The sequence below is a fragment of the Talpa occidentalis genome, unplaced genomic scaffold, assembly GCF_014898055.3.
Source record: "Talpa occidentalis isolate TD23 unplaced genomic scaffold, MPIMG_talOcc4v2.1 talOcc4.7, whole genome shotgun sequence".
Taxonomy (NCBI): domain Eukaryota; kingdom Metazoa; phylum Chordata; class Mammalia; order Eulipotyphla; family Talpidae; genus Talpa; species Talpa occidentalis.
In genome coordinates, this window is record NW_023605083.1 from 98,748,305 (window position 1) to 98,770,123 (window position 21,819).

Here is a 21,819-nt window from a genome sequence, read left to right on the forward strand (position 1 = left end):
TTTTATGGCTTAGGATTTCAGATGTTTTAATTTAAACACAACAAATGAATTTTTTAGATGCTTTAAGTGACAGCTGATAGTAACCACAGGTTTAGGGAACCAATAATTTGAAGTATCAAGTCTAAGTACCTTGTCTTTTATTCAACATTTTTGTTTCTTGTTCCTAAGTAGGTCTCTTAAGTCAGTTGAGAGAAGGGGCAAAGTTCTATGATGTCAGTGCACAGCTTCCAAGGCAACAAGCAGGCCAATTCTTACTCACTCTGCTTTATTTCCCCTTGGAACAATGCAAGAACTTCAGGGCACACTGCCCCACCCACCCAGCAAACCTCTGTGCCTTCCACCAATGCAATTCATTTGCATTTGAACTACAGAGACACGGGAGAGATGGGGGAGCAAAGGCACACAACTTCTCTAAGGGGTCTTCAATACTGAAATGAGCAGGTCCCCTTGCCACAGCCATTGGCCTCTCTTTCCTCACTGTATTTAGCCACTTGCCTTCTCATCAAAGAACAAAATAAGCAAAGAAGCCAGCACCACTTCTGCAAGATCAGGAGATGCAGCCTCCATGAGTCACACTATCCATATTGCAAATTGGACTCCACAAGAGAAACTACAGAGGGTCATTTCATAAGGCCCCTTGCTGAGAAAGTGGCTTAACAATTCCAGAATGTGGTGGAAGAATCCCACCCACACTCCCACTTCTAATTCAGAGACAAGAGTGCTGGCATAACTCTTCCACCACCATCACAGCTCAACACTGTAGTATCAAGTCTTCTTGCCAGAGAAGTCCATGAGTTATATGACAGGTCTTCCTCAAAAGCTTCATTTCCCCTTCAATAATTTAATCATGACTTCTCAAATTCTCTTCCTCCTGGAAAATCTGTGCTCATTTCTACTTCTTCCTCACTACTCATCTGCTTCTTATGTCAGAGATAGGGTGCCCTCATGATGCCAAGGGAGAGGTTCCCTGACAAATGCCCAACCTGTCTTCACTAGTTTGGCAGGAGGTATGTGTGCGGGGGGAGGGAGGTTTGGAGGCAACCAGTTTAATTACCAAAGTAAATTTGGAACTTGGCAAAATATAGAACTTATGTAGAAAGAAAGCCAAACTGGATTCTGGTTCATTCCTCTGATAAGTGTGTGTGTGTGCGCATGTGTGTGTCTGTGTCCTCTGATATAGTGCCTTCAGAATCCTGTGGTTTCGGATAGATCCACAGGGGATACCCATCAGGTAGATGTAGATTTTCAATAACAATGACAGGCATCTGAAAAGGCAGCCCTACATCAGGAGAGTGTGAGAGTTCAGAGGACCAGAGTTGCAAATGGATGCCAACTGTATTGGTGCCGCGGCCCAGTCATGTCTGTCTGTCTGTCTGAGGCACTGAAGAGCCTCCTGAGAGAAGTCTTATCCTAGGGGATGAGGGAGGCAAGCAGGTACTGGACCATCGATACTGAAAGAACTCTTCCCTCCGGAGAATCTGAAGTCTCTTGCCGTAGTCTCTGTGCTTTGGGGGCCATATTGGAAGCTTGTCTTTCTGGCACTTTCAATCTACAAAGAAGCCATGGCAGTGACAGTGCTCATTGGTGGTGGAGGAGCAGTGTGCCGGAGCAAGGCTCCCATCAGTGGTCCCTGGAGTTGTGAGAGGAGTGTGCAGGAGGGCAGGCAGTGAGGCGTTGGGTATAGTGGGTTTGACAGTGGCAGTCATCCTAGAAAGTGCCATGCCAGGGCAGGGGAGGGACTTAGGAGAGGTGAATTTTCCAGATGCAGAGGATGCAGGGACCTACCTTGTGCCCACACTGTCACCCTGGCTGCCCAGAGTCCTGGTGGACTTGCCTCAGAGTAATTAGGAAAGCCCATCCCTTCATACAGGCTGTCTGCCATTGCTCTGGATTTCCTTGTTGTTACCGGCTTAAGTTAAATCGTGAATGCAGCTGATTTCTTTTTTGTTTTCGCATTCCTGAAATATTCTTTTCTAACCCACAGGCTTCAACTATTTTCCTGTCATGCCAGCTGGCTAATGAGAGCAACTGCTGTGCTTTGCAGGGTTAATTTGTTCAGTGCCTAGAATATGCCCTATCTTTCCCCAGCATAAAGCACTTCTAGTATTGTGTTTTAAGTATATACAATAACTGCAAACCTGAGGGGAAAATGTTGCAAGCTGCTTCTGGGATCACCGTGTCATTATGTGTCCCTTGCATGGTCCTCGGGAATAAATCTACAAGGAACAGCTCTGTGATCTGTCCCTAGAGTAGGAGAACAGAGACAATTATGGAACAGCACTATGGCTACCCCCTAAGGATGGGCTCTTTATGATACAGTGGAGAAAGACAGTCCCTTAATCCTCAGAGAACACAGCATGAGCCATGTCTTAAAGTTGCCCCCACCTCCTCTTTGTTTCAGAATGAGACATACTGCATGTTCTGCCCACTTCTGCCAGACACCTTGCATGCAGACCCCAGCAAGGCAAATGACAGGCAGTTGCTCAATCATCCAGCTTCCAGGCCAACCCAAGACCTCTCTACATCCAGAAAAATGGGCTTCCCACCCTACTCCTGCTTTTACTTTAACTCCTCCAGTCTCGTAAAAGTCAGTTCATGGCCTTCTTGTCTAGAGAGCAGTTCTGCTTCCCCACCATGATGAACATCCACAATACCCCTCACACCAGCCCAACATTCAGTTGACTTGTTTATCTCCCATCCCCAAAGTTCCAGCCCAGATGGTTCTTGAGCAAAAGAGCCTGTATCATTCCTGTGCGGTTCCAAAAATGCGTTGTAATTTTGCCAACAACCCAATAGAATGGCTACAAGTTGAAAATAAAACAAAACAATATCAAGTGCTGGCAAGAACATGAGCAGGGAACTCTCGTTGTTGGTGGAAGTGAAAAATGGTACAGTTGTCTGTAAAACACAGTATCAGTTTCTTAAAAATTAAAAATGCACTTATATAACCCAGGTATCCCATACCTCAGTATTTATCCAAGAGAAATGAAAGTTTGTGTTCACACAAACATCTGTCATGCAAATGTTCATAATAACTTGATTCATAGGTTTGTTTTATAACAGCAAAGACAGCAAACAATGGTCCTTCAAATGTGAGTGGATAAACTATGGTGTGTCCATACAATGAAATAATACTAATCAACAAAAAGAGAAAGAGTTACTGGTACACACACACACACACACACACACACACAGGGTGGGGGGAGGAGAGAGATTAATTTTGAATGCATTATGCTAAGTTAAAGAAGCCAAAGTCAAAAGACTACCTACTATATGATTCCATTTATAGGCCCTTCTGGAAAAGGCAAACTATAGTGATAGGAAACAGATTAGTGGTTACTGAGGCCTGGGAGTGGGAGGAGGGTCTCTGGTGTAATAAGAAATATATGTGGTCTTTGTCTGTAGTTATTGGCACAGAGTACCTAAAACCCTTGGAATTTCCTGAGTGATGAGTGTCTTTGTCACTCACGAGGAACCCCTGTTGAGCACACCAGAGCTTATACTAGTGAGATGACTTAGGTTAGGGCCCAGACAACCCCAATAGGATGGGTCACCAGAAAGACCAAGTGATTAGAGGACTGAAACTTTCACCCCCTCTACTGATCTTGGGAAAGGGGAACAGGGAGGCAGGCCACAGCTTGAATGCTATCAAAACTCTTGGACTATGTGATTGGATGAGCTTCCTCATAGGTAGGTAAACACACGCATGTGCAAGGAGAGTGATGCATCCTAGTTCCACAAGGACAGAAGTCCCTGTATTCAGGACCCTTCTGAACCTCACCCTATGTACCTCTCCAACTGGCTGGTCATTTGTATCCTTTATAATAAACTGGTAAACACAAATTAACATTTCTCTGAGTTCTGTGAGATGCTCTAGCAAATTAGCCTGATTTGGGGGTCTTGGGAACCTTTGATCTATAGCTGATTAGTTAGAAGCACAACTGACAACCTGGAATTGTTGGTGTCTGAAGTGGAGGCAGCTTTGTGAGACTAAGTCTTTACTCTTTAGGATCTGATGTTATCTCTAGGCATCAGATAGCATCAGAATGGAGGTAACTTAAAAGGGACCCTTTTAGGGTGATGGGAATATTCAATATTTTGATTGTAGTGGTAGTTCCATTTAGCAAAAGGGTCAAATGGTACATTCAAAATGGCATTTGTTGGGACTCAGAATCCTTGGTGTTTGGAAAGCCATATCTGAGGGGCTGACTATAAAGAGGTATCTGAGGGGCTGACTATAAAGAGGTATGAGGGAGTGTGGGAGGTGGGGGATTAAGAAACTGCCATAAATCTTTGTGGTTTATACAATATGCATCTGTCAAAGCTTAAGTGCACTGAATGAGTGCTATCTAAGGCTCTCCTTGCTTCTGCCTGAATGTAACTCCAAGCTTATTTCCTCTCCTCCTGTACACTTTCCATGCACCAATCTAGCTGGCCTTCCAGGGCCCCCAATTGCATGTGACTTGCTTCCTCCTTACCTTTTTTTCTTGTTTTCCTCACATTCTCTCTGCCCTGTCTGTCTTTCCCACTCTTGCTCCCCTTATGCACAAATCTCACCTGTCTTTCACAACTCCAGATCAAATGTAACTTCTTCCCTGTAACCTTATCTGATCACCATCTCCCATCCTTACAAAAAGCTGAAAATTATTTGATGAGCTTTTAAACTCCAAGCATTTTAGTTATGTTTCTCTTGCATCATTGCCTTCTCTTGTATAATAGTGTGCCAATATCCCATATCTCCAACTAATTATAAGTGCCAAGTCAGATTCAATTTTGCATTTATGCACAGCATCAATGCCTTACATGTTTAAGTGCTCAGAAATTTTGTTTGATGAATTAATGAAAAATGAATGGCCTCTGGCAGGTAAAGTGGTTGAGGTTGGCACTCAGGAAGAATAATATCACCTAGGAATTTGGACTAGATGGTCTCTTAGTGATAAGCAAACAGGACTAGGCAGGTTATAACTCCACAGCTACTGTTCCCCAGATAGTCATCTGAAGCAGTGAATCTCCAACCTGGCTGATTAAAATTTCCTGTAAAGCTGATTAACAACACACTGAGGTTCGCTCCTTGGGTTCCTGATTTAGTCCATCAAAGGTGACTTCTGCTTCAAAAATTTTAATAAACTATCAGGGTGACTATCAGGGTGGCACTTAGCAGCCAACTTGGGTCTTAACTTCCCAAATGGTCAGAAGGTCAAAAACTCATCTGCAGGTAGCTGATACAAAAATGCAGCTCTGACAATCTGGACAGCAATATCACACACACACACACACACACACAAACACACACAGGTGTGAATGGATGACCAAATAGTATATATCCAAACCTAGCAATAAAAAGAAACACACTATTGGCAGATAGAACAACATAGAGGAATATCAGCAGCATTATGCTGAATGACAGAGACCAGACACAAAATACTAGTAGTATATGGTTCCATAAAATTCTACAAGACACAAAACTAATACACAGTGATAAAGCTGATCCGGGTGAGGGTGGAATTTGGGAGGCTGAAAAAGGGACTTCCAGAAAAGAGATGTAAAGGGAACCTTTTAGGGTGATGGGAATATTCAGTATTTTGATTGTAGTGGTAGTTCCATTTAGCAAAATGGTCAAATGGTACATTCAAAATGGCATTTGTTGAGACTCAGTCCAGGAAACTAATGATGATCCTGTCATTGTCCCTCACTCCTAAATATCTAGCCAGTCACCAAGTTTTGTGGTTCTGATTCTGAAATCTCTCCTGGATCTTCCTTCTACTTCTTATTTCCCTTCCTGCAGTCAGGGCAACAGTCACTGTCTGCTACCACATTTCCAGTGAGCTTTCTACAGTACATGTTTCTGCTCCCCTGCTTAAAAATCTTCTGCCACTACAACCCCTTTCAAGACAAAGACCAGTCCAAATGCCAGGCTTCTCGTGACCTTCCCTCCGACAATCCTCTCCCACACCCCTGCAAAGACCTGTTCCTGAAAGGGACTGTTTGTAGCTCCCTGAAACCCCAGACTCTGTCATAATTCCAGGCCTTCACATATACCATCGTGTCTGTTCACAATGTGTGCACCACCCAAAGATAAAGTGGATGGTAAACTTTCCTGGTAAACTTTGAGTTCACTTTGGTCTGGTGAGAGATTGGATACCCGCCCTCTGGATGTTGCCATCTGTCATGCTATGTCGCAATTGCTACAACTGGTTTATCTGCTTTTCACATAAGCATCCAGATGGCACCATATTTTTGGCTTCTGAATGTCCAGCATTAAGCAGATCCCTGGTACACAGAAGGTGCTCAATAAGTGTTTCTGGGTATTTCAATGAATGAGTGAATACCAAAGGACAGAGTGTTAGAAAGAAATCTGCTAAAGAGAGATAGTTGAGGACAAAGTGGTATTTTTTTTAAAGATTTATTTATTTTATGCATACAAGAGCTGGGGTATAGTCCAAAGATGCCGGGCGGGGTGTGTGTGTGTGTGTGTGTGTGTGTGTGTGACAGAGACAGAGACAGAGAGAGAGAGAAACAGAGAGAAAGAAGATTCACCAGAGACAGAGTGGGGAGCAGAACAGGCAGGTCTACTGAAATACACTGCTAAGGCAAGCAGCAGATTAGACAGGAGAGGTCTGCTGCACCCTGTGGGTTACCTTCCTGGCCAGGGATTGAACTCTTGCTGCAGTGGTTGTGGATAGCTTCATAGTGCTGAGACTTAACCCCTTGGGCCACAGGGAGGTCCCCAAAGTGGCATTTGAACTAGACTCTAGTTATGGGATGAACTGCATCCCTCCTGTCCCCCATTCACATGTTAAATTCCTAACTCCCAATACTTTAGAAAGTGACTATATTTGGAGACAGGCTTTAAAAGGTAATTAAGGTAAAATGAGGTCATAATCCAAGTACTGATGTCCTTATAAGAGGACATTCCAGGGCACAGACTGGCACAGAGGGGAGAGCAAGGGAGGACACAATGAGAAGGTGGCCATCCACAAGGAGAGCCGCCTCAGGGGAAACCAAGCCTTCCAACCCCTTGATCCCGGACTTTTAGCCTCCAGAACCAGGAGAAAACGAATTTCTGTGTTTAAGCCCTCCCATGTGTGGTCCTTTGTCATCGCAGCCCGAGAAAGTGCTACCACTCAGAAGACAAGGACTTGAGATACAACACTGGAAGGAAGGGCTCCACGAGAGAAGGGCACAGCCAGGGTAGGAGGCACAGTCAGGGTGAGCGCACCAGCTGGTGTGGCTGGCAGCAGTGGAGGAGGTGGTGGGAACTGAGAAAACAGCATGGGGAAAGGAATGGGAGCAAATGTTATAATCCTGAAAGCCAGTTTAAGGTATTTAGATTTTCACCCCATAGGCCAGAGAGCCCCTTCCCTGGTGACTGACTGCTGGCAACTCAGTTTTGTCTGTGACTGAAGGAAGCAACCGGATGGCAGGACCAAGTGTTCCCTGGGCAGGCCACCTGCTGGCTGGGCCACTGTGTACCCAGCCAGCTCCCAGGGACAGCAAATGTTGGTTAATTTAGAAGTTTTACATATATTTAGATGTGAGGAACTCAGGATCCTACTGTGACTGTGACAGCAGAGAGGCCACGGGCCTTTGGCTCTGTTTAGATTATACCGCAAATCCACTTGGATCTTCTTTCGACCACACATTCCTACCCACAGCATTCCTTTTAAAGTGCAGGTCATGTCTGTACTCAAAATCTTCCAGTGGGTGCCTATATTCTTTGGAATAAAATCCAAGCCCTTGCTATGGTTCACAAGCACGACCTGCATGCCCCACTACCCTACCCTCCTCTCCTGTCACTCCCCTTCATTTCCTGCCCTTTGCTGCACTGGAAATAGGAAAGTCAAGCCCAAAAAGAATGGTGGGAATTCACTTTTTGTACAGTCAACCAGCTGGGGACTGTTTCATTCATTTGCCCAACAAACCCTTTACGGAGCACCTGTCTTCTCTCAGGCACTGTGCTAGACACCACAAACAGGGGTAAGCAGGAACAAACATGATCCCTGCTCATCTGGAGTTCATGGTCTAGAGCAGGAAACTACCAAAGAGTTCCAGAAATAAAAGATTTCAGCTGAAAAACTCCTAAGGAGAGTCACATGGTACTGTTACCACAAGGGAGGTATGACCCAGGGAGGGAGGATGCCTGAGAGGTTTCCATGAGGAAGATATTCCCAGGACAATATGCATTTACTGAATGAAAAGGGGCAAAAACATGAACAGACAAAGGAATAGCAAGGTCAGGGAAAGAGACAAGCAGGGGAACGAGCATGAGGGACTGAACAGACCCCATGGCGAGGGGAGAGGATGGGTGGGGAGTCACGACCCCAGGCTGAGAGCAGGAACACAAGGAGGGCCCTTGCAACCAACTTTCACTGTGCTCATCTTGTCAGGTGGGCCTGACCCACCTGGGTGATGACCAAGGAGGTGCCAGTGCCCAACAGTCCAAGCCAGTTCACAGAAACTGCTGAGCCTCTTTTCTGTGCTGTGGCTCCTCCCTTCAAACAAAAGCTCCCAGGTAGCACAGGGGAAACCAGGACTCTGGAAACCCTTCCTTTACCTATGCTCAGACCACACCTGTGAGACCTACAACAGGTCCCCGTGGGCAGCACATACCAGAGAGGTTCTCTAAGCCCCAGGCCAGTGCAGACATTTATTTACAACCCAGACTATGGCTCCCAGATATTGCCCTTTATCTACTACACCACCGCCTCCTCAAGTCTTCTGCTGATTCCCCCAGGGGCTACTAGTTAGGCCACTTCCTTCACACACATGGTCCCTCTCATTATGAGGAGGCATCAGGTGTGACTCCTGCCGCCTGTCCCGGGGGGACCCTGTCTCCCCAGGTTGTCACATGTTCCTAGCTTACCTCACTCCTGTAATTGTACAAATAAATGAATGCTCTGTAGTCTCTCATTTCTTTGTTGTGGTGTCTTCCCTGAATTCACTGATAATGGTCGTTTTCTGCTGCTACATATGGAAACTTAAAGCAGCTCCTTCCATAAAGAGCATCCCTTGTGATCCAAGCAACCTCATGGGCCTTACAGACCATATAACAGAGTTCTGCCTTCTTTACTGATAAATTTTAATTTTAATTTTTAAATTTAGCATTATTTCACTTTCATGGTTTCTTATTTGCAGTGAGGCATAGAAGTTTCCTTTTAAAATATGTTAATAATATAAGTAATGATAATTGGCAGTGGCAAAAATTGAAAAGAGGAATTAAATGACTGAAAACTGGAAAACAATGGTCCTATAACAATGAAAAGAATAAAGAAATGGGAGTAGGGGTGGAGAGAAGGGGGCAGAGTGTGAGACTGGAGTGATGGAATTGCCACGAGGTTCCAAGTGGTCAGATGTGGCTAAATAGGAGGGGCTTCAAGGAAGAGGCCAGTGTCACACCAAGCCCTTAGGTGAGCCTGTTGCCCCCTGGAAGGAGCCCCTATGCCTTGGAAGGAGCTCTGGCCTGTTATTCTCTACCTCAGCTCCTTACTTGGTAGCCTCATAGCAATGGCCATAACCAGTGGTGGGTGATATACGAGTGTGTGCTCCTCCTAAGAGTCTGGCACCTTCTTGCTTCACCCTTGTTGCTTCTCCTTGCTTCTAGGTCCTGGCTGGAACCAGGCCCTAGATACCTGCTGGATAAACAACTGAATGAATGGCTTCTTTGAATGTTGGACAATGATTTTTTAAAATGAAGGTGAGGAACACTGATGAAGAGGAAGGTGAGGCGTCCAGCAAGTCAGAGTGTAGGGAGTTCCACAAGCCATGTAGGTACAGATGGCCTATGCTTGGTGTGAGGAGAGGGCCAGGGCCAGGAAGAGGTCAGTGCTCATCAGTGAGCAAGGTTTCCTGTATGCCTCCCTGACTAAGTTTCTCAAGCTCCTTGCTTCTCTTCCTAAGACATAAGTTAAAACCTGCAAGGAATGAAAACACTGCCACCCAAATAATCATGACTAAAATGTGTCATGTTCTCTCCTGACCCTGAATCCCTACACCCACGGTCATGCTCCGTAGAGTTTTCTTGCATCTGGGCCTGGAAAAACATCTATCTATTTATTTATTTATTTTACAGAAATAAAACACAAAGCCAGATTCATAAAAAATTTAAACACAGAAGGACATCTACCAAAAGGTGAAAGAGACCTTGCCCTAATTCTACTTCCCTCTCCAATGGTCACATAGCCAGCAGCTCACTATTGCATATCCAGTACTTTTTATTTTTTTTAAGATATATTTATTTATTTATACAAGATCTGGGGTACAGGCCAGATGCACGGGAGGGTGAGAGGATTCACCAGAGACAGATCGGGAACAGAACAGTCAGATTGATGAAATACACAGCTGAGGGGAGCAGCGGGTGAAACAGGGGAGGTCTGGCGTGCCATATGGGACCCTCACCAGCCGGCTGGGATAGAACCAGCACGGCAGAGGCTGTGGACAGCTTCACAGCACTGCACTCAACTGCCTGTGCCACCAGGGGAGCCCCTTATAGCCAGTACTTTTTAAAAATGAATTTTTATACACAAATGAATAAAAAAATACTGTTTTGGTTTCTTAACACATGTAAAAATTTAACATTTTAAGAATTTCAAGTTACCTTGAAAACATATACAATATTTTTGTAAGATACTTTAAAGTATGCAAATTTTATATTTTGTAGAAGTGCCATACAAAAAAATGCTTTACTAATTCTTGTTCCCTAGAGATTGCCAATCCTACTTCCATGTGCTCTTGATGCTGGTTATTATTTATGTTTTCAATTTTTACTAATACGTTGTAAAGATAATGGTATTTCAGTCACATTTGAATTTGTATTTCTAAGATTCTTACTGAGGTTGAATATTATATGTTTTATGGGCCATCTATATTTCTTCCTCCGTGAATTGTCTATTTATAAAAATAAATAAAAGTTCCTGTCTATAAATTGCCTCTTCCTGTTTTTTTCTTTGCAAGTCTGTTTTTTTCTAATTGACTTGCAGGGACTCTTCATTTATGATAGATAGTAGTCCTCAGTGGTCTGTCTGTATTGTGGATTTCTCTCTTTTACTTGCCTGTCTTTCAGTGTACCAAGTTTCTTACTCTATATAAGGCCAATCTGTTGTTCTCTCTCTATCTCCCCAGATTCCATGAAAGGCTGTCGTAAGCCATACAGGGAAAGAATTACACATTTGATTCTGTATAGGAAATATATATTACACATTTATGTATGTAAGGTACACATATATGTGCACATATATTGCTTTATAGATAACTGTACACATCAAACAGTTTTTCATATATTATTTTTAAATTTAGCTTTTATTTCCTCATCCAACCCCCCAGGGAGTAAACACTGTTACTATCTCAAATTCACAAATAATAAGCCCAAGGGAGAGAAAACTACATAGAACCTTCTGTCTTCAGAGCCCATGTTCTTAATCAACAGTTTAGTTAACTCAGTATTACTCCACACAGCTCATTCCATCTATATATTACAAAAGCAACAAAAGTTAACACAATGTGATAATGACATAGAAATAGGTAAGTGCTGTAAATAAAACTGATAATCCAGAGAAAAATCTTTTAACATAACAGGTGAAAGGCATAAAAGAACAATATTATAAAATATTAGAGAACATTAAAATTGTTCATAAATAGTATTGGGAAAAGTAAATGTTTCAAGGTCAGTTTAAATCTACTTTTTATATTACGCACCAAAGAAAAACTAACAGAAAATAAATCCCCTCGAAGAGGATGACTTTGATCTCTAAACTAAGAATTAGAAAAGTATTGACAGATTTGACTATGTAAAAATGTTAAATGAGTATTTTACTTAATCTCATAAATGTAAATATTAGTGTGGGGGAAATAACTGACAAAAATGTGGAGAATAAATCTTATTTAAAAACCACATAAATTTATCAAAAATGCATTAAATTCATAACAGATTAATGAGCAAGAGAAAGTACAAGTTATAAACAAATGTGAAAAGAAAGTTGAGCCTATTTATGTTACAGAAATTCTGTTTTTCCTTTCCTTTTTTTCCCCATGATACTGTAACTGGAAGAATGGGTGAAATTAAGCTGGTATTCTCACACACAAAGTTGATAGAGAGTAACTTAGCAACATATACCAAGCACCATTAAAATGTTCATGCCCCTCTTATCTAGCAATCTCATATCTGAAAAACCACTTTACAGGTAAAATCCAAAAACATGGGGAAAACTATATGAATAAGATAGTCCCTGAAGTCTTATTTAAAATAGCAAGAAGAAAAAAAAAACCACCATACACACACAGAAGACGTAAAACTTAAAATAAGTTATGGAACAATCACTTAATAGGCTATATACATCATTAAAAATAATTGCAAAAACTAATAACATAAAGAACCCTGGGCCTCCCTGGTGGCGCAGCGGTTGGACGCTGGGTTGCGAAGCTGCCTGCAGCCTCTGCAGCGCCGGTTCCATTCCCGGCTGCTCCCCGGCCACCAGATGAGGGTCCCACATGGCGCGCAGACCTCTCCTGCCACCCGCTGCTCCCCTCAGCAGTGTACTTCGATCCTTCTGCCTGTTCTGTTCCCTGCTCTGGCTCTGGTGAATTCTCTCACCCTCCCGCGCTTCTGACTATACCCAGTGCTTATATAAATAAATAAATAAATCTTAAAAAAAAAAAAAAAAGAACACTTGTGCTATTACATCCAGTTGTACAGTAAAAAGAAATATAGAAATTTTAAGTTGTTTTAGGCCATGGGATTGAGTCATTGTTTCCCTTAATTTCTAAACTTACCAAATGTTCTGTCAAGCACAGGCCCTAGATTTAGAAAGGCTGGAGTTCTAATCCCAACTCACCTCTCCACCCACCAGTCTGACCCCGGCCAGGCGATATCACCTTGCTATGGCCTTCCCTGACCTGTGCAATGAAGACTTGTGGCACCAATGTGAGAATCAAATGGGACAATACCTGGGAGGAACTCAACTGCTTCACCTATGATACCGCAAGCACTTGGATGATTTGGAAAAAAAAAATTAACATGGTTTAAAAACAAAATGAAATGAGAAAACAAGAGCAATCACATGTGGTACATTTTTTTCAAGCAAAAGTTTGGTATTTATTTTGGGCTCCTTCTACTTTTTAGGCCCTCTCCTGCTCAGACAACACTTATACATGAATCCACTTGCCGAACGAAAGATTAAAGGTAGTGAAACAGTTACTCTAAACGAGAACCACGTAAAAATATATGTAGTTTATGGAACTGAGTGGTAAAGGAAGAAAACAGTAAAAGAAAACAGAAGGAAGAAAACAGTAAAAGAACAAATCTATCTTCACCTTTACATTTTAATGGAAGGCTGAGACAGGCAATCATACTTCTCAGTAAACTTAAAATGCGGACTTTCTGCAATACTGAACTAAATATTTTATTCTGGTAAGAAATCAGACTTGGTGGAAAAGGGAAATAAAAACCAAAAATTTAATTTATAAAAAACAGAGTGGTGATCAGACATTTCAAAGTAGCTTGAGCCTTTGCTGGGGGGTGGGGCAAAATACTGCCTAAACAGAAACCATATAATAAGTAACTTCCTTGAAAAGCCCCTATCTTTGTCATATCTTTGAAATTCTGCCATCTAGGCCTCATAAGCACAATGTTTGTCCCAGATATTGAGCATAGGGACATTATCGGGTCCCCTGCAAGAAGGGAGGGCACAGCCCGCAGTGCTGATCTCCATGGGGAGAAGGCTCCAGAATCTTCCCAGGGGCTAAGACCCAGTCAAGTGGGTGGTGTTCTTCACAGGATTATTGACTTCCCACACTCGGTGAGAAGAAAGCACAGAGGCAGTCCTATTCACCTTGGTTGTGAAAATAGATCTCTACACTACTAGTAATTAGTACCCGCAGGGAGGATTTCTTTTCCAAAGAGCTTTATACACTTAACTTGCAGTCGGCATTAATTATCCTTACTTTGTAAGATGAAAAAAGTGACAGGCAGCAGAAAAGACTATTCCTTCCAGATGTCAGATGAGGATTTTCAAATTCATTTTTAACCCCCCCAAAACATGCATGTTACATTACCTTAGCCTGTCCGTGAACCACAAAAGTATGTATTAATAATGCCTTAGTCATATAAGGGTTCCCTGGATAAGTTAAATGTACCACCTGTAACAGAAGAAAACTCCCCCCAGATAGAACAGTCTTCTAAGGTTTTTCATCCCCAACTTATATAATAACCAACTGTTTACTTACAGCAAAACCTTTTGCTTCTCCTGCTTCTGGGGAAGGACTGACCTCAATCAGCAAGTTGGCTGCACTATTCTGGGGTTTGGTGCTGGCCGGGAGGAAAACCACACTCAAGGGGCCCAAGCAGTGAGCATTTGAGTAATGCTTCATTCAGGAAGCAGGCAGGCTCCGCTTTCCATGGCTTCTGACACTCTCTCTCTTTCTCTCTTACCCCCACCCCAGTGCCCTCCAATCTCTCTCTCTCTCTCTCTCTCTCTCTCTCTTCTCTCTACACACACACAAACACACACACACAAATGTGTAAAATCACATTTCTATCCTACTGGGTCCTGAACACTTAGTTTATACCTCTCTAAAACGTAAGGATTTAAAGTGTTGGCTGACTAGCTTTTTGCTGATTGTTCCCTGAGATATCAAACAGAAATTAAAAAAAAAAAAGAGCCAGTCTGCTTTTCAGAAGTGACTATGGCCTAAAGTCTCAGGGCCCCTCACTTGCTATAGCCTGCCAGTTGTAAAATGTTCTAGGTGGGAAGAGGAAGTCATGTTACAATCAGGAACCATTTCAAAGCGGGCAGTTCTGGTGAGCTGACTAAAGGGATATCATAGAGAAAGTATCCAGTAATTTATTGTGAGTTCTTCTTTCCTTTCCTTTTTTTATTCAATAGAAATTTCACTTTATTGACAGGGGAAGGTCATAATGGGACAGCTTCATAGAACAACAGAAATAAATGAATCCCAAGACAACAGAGTATAAGATTGTACCAGGCAAGTTAATACTCTTCACCCTCATCCTCTCCATCAGCACTATCTAACCTTTTCATAACCCTTTGTATGGGCAGCCATATCCTCATGGGCCTCCGAAAACTCCCCTTTCTCCTTGCCCTCACCCACGTACCAGTGAACAAAGGCATGCTTGGCATGCATCAGGTCAAACCATGGTCCAGGCAAGCACAGGCCTCAGCAATGACTATGGTTGTTGCTCAGCATGCACAGAGTTTGCTGTACTTTGGCCAGGTCTCCACTAGGTACCACAGTGGGAGGCTGGTAATTAATGCCAACTTTGAAACCAGTAGGGCACCAATCTGCAAACTGGATAATAAGTTTGGTCTTGATGATGGCCATGGTAACGTTGTTATCTATGGGAACCACACTGCCACATCACAACTGGAAGCGGGCTATGTAACTATGACAGCAAGGGCCACGTTCCACTACCTGGTTGAATGACTCATTGGTGATCTCTACAAAGCTGTTCATGGTATACTTTTTCAGCAGAAGTGACAGGAGCATAAGTGACCATAAGGAAGTGGATGTGTGGATAGAGCACCAGGTTGGTTTGGAACTGTGTTGGCCCAACATTAAAGGCTTCATTAAATCTGAGGGAGGACACAGTCTGACCTATCAACCTATGTAGACTAGTATAGGTTGGGCATCAGTGTTGAGGTTTCTATGACAGATGTCATAGATGGCCTCACTGTCTACCATGACGGTACAATCAGAGTATTCCAGGCTGGTGTGGGGGATGAGGATAAAGTTGTAGGGCTCCACTACAGCTGTGAAAAACTGAGGGGCTGGGTAAATGGAGAACTCCAGCTTGACCTTCTTGTCAGGTTGACAGAGAGACATTCCATCAGCAGGGAGGTGAATCAGAACCAGTTCACCCACTAAAGCTGTGGAAAACCAAGAAGCCCTGAAGACCTATGCACTGGTCAGCCAGCTTATAGATGAAGTCACTGATCTCCTTGCCAGTGGTGTAGTGCCCACAGGCATAGTTCCTGGCAATATCTACTTTACCTGTAATGGGCTGCTCAGGATGGGAGAGCTGGCAGTAGATGCCAGTGCAAATTTCATCAACGAGTGTGGGTTCCAGGTCTATGAACACTGCCCTGGGCACATGCTTACCAGTGCCCATCTCAATGAAGAAAGTGGTGAGGGCATCCTCTGCTTTCCCAATGGTCTTGTTACTGTGCATTTGACCATTGGGCTGGAATGCCATGTTCTAGAAAACAGAGCTCCCAGCAAACACTGCTGATCAAGACACCAGCCCGGCCAATATGGATAGAGAAACATTCATTCATGACTGCACTTGTAAGGCTCTGAGGGGCTGGGAGAGAAGAGGGGACAATGACAAGGACCTCCCATTGACAGATTACCAAGGAGTCTGGGGGAGAAACAGCAATTTCCTTTCATCCTAAGTAATTATTTTAATCCTTAATTTTCAATTTTTATACTTAACTGTGAATCCCAAAATTATATGAGCACTCTGTGAAAACCTGGGGCCGACATCCTTCGCTACTGTGGGTAACCTACAAGCCCTAGTGACAATGAGATCTCCTGCAACAAGGAGGAAATATACTGCATAGAAGGGAAAAAATGTGGAAGGAAGTTTGTAAATGCAAAAAAGTCACATGTGTTTGATCCACACTCACCAAGAACTGGAGTCATCAGGGCTATCTGAGCTTAGTCAAGACCATAAGTTGGATTTCAATTCATTTTACTGGATATAAAAGGCAGCCAAGTAGTTCTTACATGGATGGCAGGGAGTACTTGTTTAGCAGGCAGTATGACTTTGCAGAGTCTGCTTCAGTGATACCAAACCACTCCCTCCTCCCGTGTTCACTGTAATTCCAACCCCCATACTGACTTCAACATTCTAATGGCAGATCACTATAAGGAGCTGTGGTCAGGCAACTTAAGAGATGGCCTTCCACCACTAGGATGTGATCACAACTGTGCCCCATACCCCACTGGCAAATGCTGCTGCCCTTGGTGGTGTTCCCTAAAGAGCTCTCATTCAGAATATTTATTTTCCTGGGGTACTGAGTGTATACAGGAACATAACTCATCTAGGTCTCCCCAGTGCATGGCACCATGGCACAGACACAGAATGTGCTGGTGTTGAGAATGTTGCAAGTGACACAATTTGCAATTCAATCTTGTTTATGAAAAATAGCCAATTTATTTGCTTATGGAAAAGTCTAAGGATGGATTCAGGTTGACTTTAAGCCAGCTAGATCTAGAGGTTGATATGTCATCAGGAATCTGTTGTTTTTTTTTTTAATTACATCTTACTCTGCTATCCTAAGTTTGTTTCATTCAAATAGGTGGTCTTGGAATGGGAAGACCTTACCCATTAGCTTTCCAGGAGTAGAGGTTTTTGGAATTTAAGACCTCAGAAGAAGACACTCCTCAGAAAAGAACCCCAGTGTGATACATGGTCCAAGCAGTGGCAGGCAAGAGGGTTGACCTGAGTGATAGGCAACCAACAGTTAGCAGATCCCGAAAGAAGAAAAAAAGAAAACTGGGCAAACAAAAATGTACAAGTGCCTTGGATTATTAAGCCTTTCATGTGATCATGTCTTACTCCCTCAATTAGACTGTAAATCCATTAACATAAGGATATACAAAAAAGGTCAACTTTGGTTATCTCTGGTATTGTAGGTCATTTATTTTTTAATTCATTATACCTTCTAAATTTTCTAAAACAAGTAGCCATTACATTGTGTAATAAAATAATACACTTAAATAAGTTATCACAAACTAAAAAAAAATCTTACAAAGCAAAAGCATCTATAAAATATCTGAGTAAACTTAGTAAGAAAACTGCACTCACCCTCCAAAAACACTTTACTGGTTGACAAGAAAGAAGACTGGTTGACAAACCATATACCTAATCAGAGGGTCTCCACAAAATAATAAATGTAATTCCAGGAAAAATTCTAATAGGATTAAAAGTGTGAAGAAGATTCATTACAAAATGATGTGATAAAATTATTGATGCTTCTCTATAGGAGAAAATTCTTGAAGAAAAAGATGAAAGGGGATTTGTACTGCCAGATGTTAAAATAGACCAGAAAAACAAATTAATGACAGTGGTATAGGTCAGTAATAGAAAGATCATCGATGGATCATAACAGAATCCCAAAATGATTTCCCAGATAAGACACCAAAAGCACAGAAAACAAAAACAAGCAGACTACATCAAACTAAAAAGCAATCTGATAAAGGGTTAACCTTCAAAATCTATAAAGTACTCAACAGTGAAAAAGCAACTCAGTAGGGCCTTCCCAGTGGCTTTGTGCTGTCCACAGCCTCTGCAGTGCTGGTTCGATTCCAAGACGGTGCGGCAGACCTCTCTTCCCTTGCCTCGCTGCTCCCCACAGCATTGTTTTGGTCCTTCTGCCTGTTCTGCTCCCTGCTCTGTCTCTGGTGAAATCTCTCGTCTTCCTGCGCCTCGGGCCTATACCCCAGTGCTTGTATAAATGAATAAATCTTTAAAAAAAAATAATAATTGTAGGGTCTCCCCGGTGGCGCAGCGGTTGAGCGCTGGGTTGCAAAGCTGCCCGCAGCCTCTGCAGCACCTGTTCGATCCCTGGCTGCTCCCCAGCCACGAGGAGGGTCCCACATGGCGCGCAGACCTCTCCTGCCGCCCGCTGCTCCCCTCAGCAGTGTACTTCGGTCCTTCTGCCTGCTCTGCTCCCCGCTCTGGCTCTGGTGAATTCTCTCACCCTCCCCCACTTCTGACTGTACCCAATGCTTGTATAAATAAATAAAAAATAAATAAATAAATCTTTAAAAAAATTGTAAGTCTTAAAAAAAAGAAAGCAACTCAATAGTAAATTAATTCAACTCAAGCGTAAAAAAAGAGAGTACAACTGTCAATAGTAAAACAATGGTACAAAAACTCAATAGTAAAAAAAAACTAATACTGGATATTAAAAGATGGGCTGAGGAACTGAGTCGACATTTCTGCTGCTCCCCTCAGCAGTGTATTTCAGTAGATCTGCCTGTTCTGCTCCCCACACTGTCTGGTGAATCCTCTCACCCCCAGCACCTCTGGCCTACACCCCAGTTCTTGAATGCGTAAATAAATAAATCTTTAAAAAAAAACAACTACCATATGATCCAGCAATCCTACTTCTGGGTACTTAAAAATTTGAAATCAAGATCTCCAAGAGATAGTAGCAACCCTGTGTTCACTGTACCACTATTCACAATAGCCAATATATGGAAAACAACCTATACGGCCATGAACAGATGAATGGGTAAAGAAGATGTGGAATGTACATAGCGTGGAATACTACACAGTCTTTTAAAAGAAGGAAGTTCTGCAGTATGTGACAACATGGAAAACCTTGAATATATTATGCTAAGTAGAATAAGGTGGTCACAGAAAGAAAAAAACTGCATTTATATGAAGTGTTTATAATAGTCAAATTCATAGAATCAAAAATTGGAATGGTGGTTGCCACGGGCAAGAGTGAGGGGAAATGAGGAGTTACTAATCAATGGGCATAAAGTTTTAGTTGAGCAAGATGAATAAGCTCTTGTGCTGTACAATACTGTGCCTACAGTCAACAATAATGTATTATGTACTTGATGCACACAAGAACTGGGGTACAGGCCAGAGATGCAGCAGGGTAAGAGGATTCACCAGAGACAGAGTGGGGAACAGAACAGGCAGATTGACTGAAATACACTGCTGAGGGAAGCAATAGGCGAGACAGGAGAGGTCTGCTGCTCCATATGGGTTTCTCCCTGACGGGGGATTGAACTCATGCTGCAAAGGCTGCGGACTGCTTTAATCCCTTGCGCCACCAGGGAGGTCCTGTACTTGAAAATTTAAGAATTTTTACAATAAAATAAAATCTAAAAAATAAATAAATCCGTATCAAATTACAGAACACCACCCTTGTCCCAGAAAGTTTCATCATGTTCCTTTCTAGTTAATCCTTTTCTCAATCTCCATAGATTAGTTTTCAACAGTAAAGTTTTTTAATTTTCAGTGTTTAATAACAATATATTCATCTCCTCTTAATTGTAATACCCAAATTTTCAGCAAAAAATATGATGGGGCATACTTGGAATTTATTAAAACAAATTTTGTTTTATATTTTCAGTGATATATGTTGCTCTCCTTATATTGCAGGGAAAAAATGACAAAAAATAGATGGTTATCTTTGGGTGGTGGAATAATGAGAGGTTTTCAATTTCTTTAAGCTTTTAACATTTTTCTACACTAGTTACAAAGAATATGTAACAGTTTTACAATGTTAAAAGCACTATTTAAGCATAACAAAAACTACATATCCTAGAGCATCAAACTCTATTGTGACTTGGTGGTTGTACTGCAAAAAGTAAGTTCAGTTTTACCCATGGAAGGTCTTCTTAATTGTAGAATTAATTAAACCCTGGATGAGACTTCCTTTGCAGGAAGTGTGAAATCTCTACTCCTGGATTCTCTAAGAACAGAGGAAGGTGATGAGCCACACTGGCAGGCTGAGGTGCTCATTTGCATGGAGGTTGCACAGTATCAGGTGATCTAGTGCCAAGAGCTGCATCAGTGACTCCAGACAATGGCTGACAGGGACCTCCATGCAGGCCATGCTCATGAGGGCCTCTGTGGGAAACCTGCCAGCTCTCTACAGAACAGAACTTCCTAAATCTTTGCCAAAAAGCAAATCCTAAAATTGTGTTTTGCTCTTGGAAAATAAATTTATCAACGCTAAAAATAACTAGGACAAAGCCAAAAGATGAAAGTGACTCTGAATGAGTTTCAAACAGATGTTTGACTAGTGTTTGCCAAGACTGTCAGAATGCTTAGAATTCCTACATTATAGCAGAGAGGTACCCAAAAGAATCTGTTAAGATGCAAACGTCCCCGGGCACACTCCTGGGGACGATAAAAAGGTGAAGATCTGTTTCTAGGTTTCTAAGTTTCATCTAACCAGCTACAGATCCAGAGACTATTATCAAAATTGTTTATTCGACGGGTCAGCAAGTCATGACTATCCTAATACATTAAATAAAATAAAGACTTTAACATAATGATGCAATGGAGGAGTATAATGCTCTCCTTTGTAAATATCTATAAAGCCTGACTATAAACGCTTATTCCTACCAACAGAAACTTGACTTCTATGTTAACCAAACCATCTCTTTAGATGACTTTTAAATTTAGTTCTAAGCCATAAAATTTCAACTCTAAGAAATTACATGGAAAGGAGCAATGACAGAGAAGGACACACCACACTGGGGGAGAGGTGGTTAGTGGAGCTGGCCTTCTTATAAGCTTTAAGACAAGGTTCATGGCATCCTCCCTAAGAAAACATAGGGCAGACGAGAAAACAAGGCTGTTTGTGTAAATGCATGGTGAAGGAACAAGAAGATAACAGCTTTCAAATCACAATATGCCAATATATTTTCATTTTTAAAAGCACTACCATAGTGCCAGATAAATTCATATTCCTAAGAGAACCTTGAGAGTCATGTAGCCATGAGGCATGTCTGGCTCCTAGATGGGTTCTCCCACCCCAGCACTGACCACCCTCAGCTTTTGGGGTGATACACCTGCCACCCTGATTGTACTTCCCCCTTTCTGGTTGCGTGAGAATGCCGAGTGAGGCTACACATATGTTTGAATTTGTTTAATTAGCCAGGAATTGGAAAACAGTGACTCTCTTGGTTTCAAAGCAGATGTTAAACTAATTTTGGGAAAGAACAGAGCCCAGAGAGTCTGAAGAATGATTCAGCCTCAGTCCCCGCAAAAGTTCCTTCACATTTTGGATATGCCCATCCACTTGACTCTCTTGCCATCAAGTTTCTGAATCT

General features: G+C 42.4%; 1 protein-coding gene and 1 pseudogene across 5 annotated transcripts in view; both read right to left on the bottom strand.

The window, feature by feature from the left end:
* The window catches only part of SPECC1 (sperm antigen with calponin homology and coiled-coil domains 1), a 228,951-nt gene that overhangs the window by 187,413 nt on the left and 19,719 nt on the right, over positions 1-21,819 (bottom strand). The window contains exon 1 of one of the 5 annotated variants that reach the window (XM_037494123.2): positions 14,218-14,232. The exons of 2 other annotated variants lie outside the window; for them this stretch is intronic. Coding sequence is in view for 1 of the 3 variants with exons in the window: in XM_037494118.2 (XP_037350015.2) it covers positions 130-148 (19 nt within the window). In the remaining 2 variants the exon portion in view is untranslated. Of the gene's footprint in view, positions 1-129; positions 188-2,138; positions 2,155-14,217; positions 14,233-21,819 lie in introns of those variants that run through there. 2 more of the 5 variants (XM_037494124.2, XM_037494118.2) reach the window with 2 other exon arrangements.
* On the bottom strand, positions 14,923-16,286 carry LOC119232194 (tubulin alpha-1C chain-like; annotated as a pseudogene).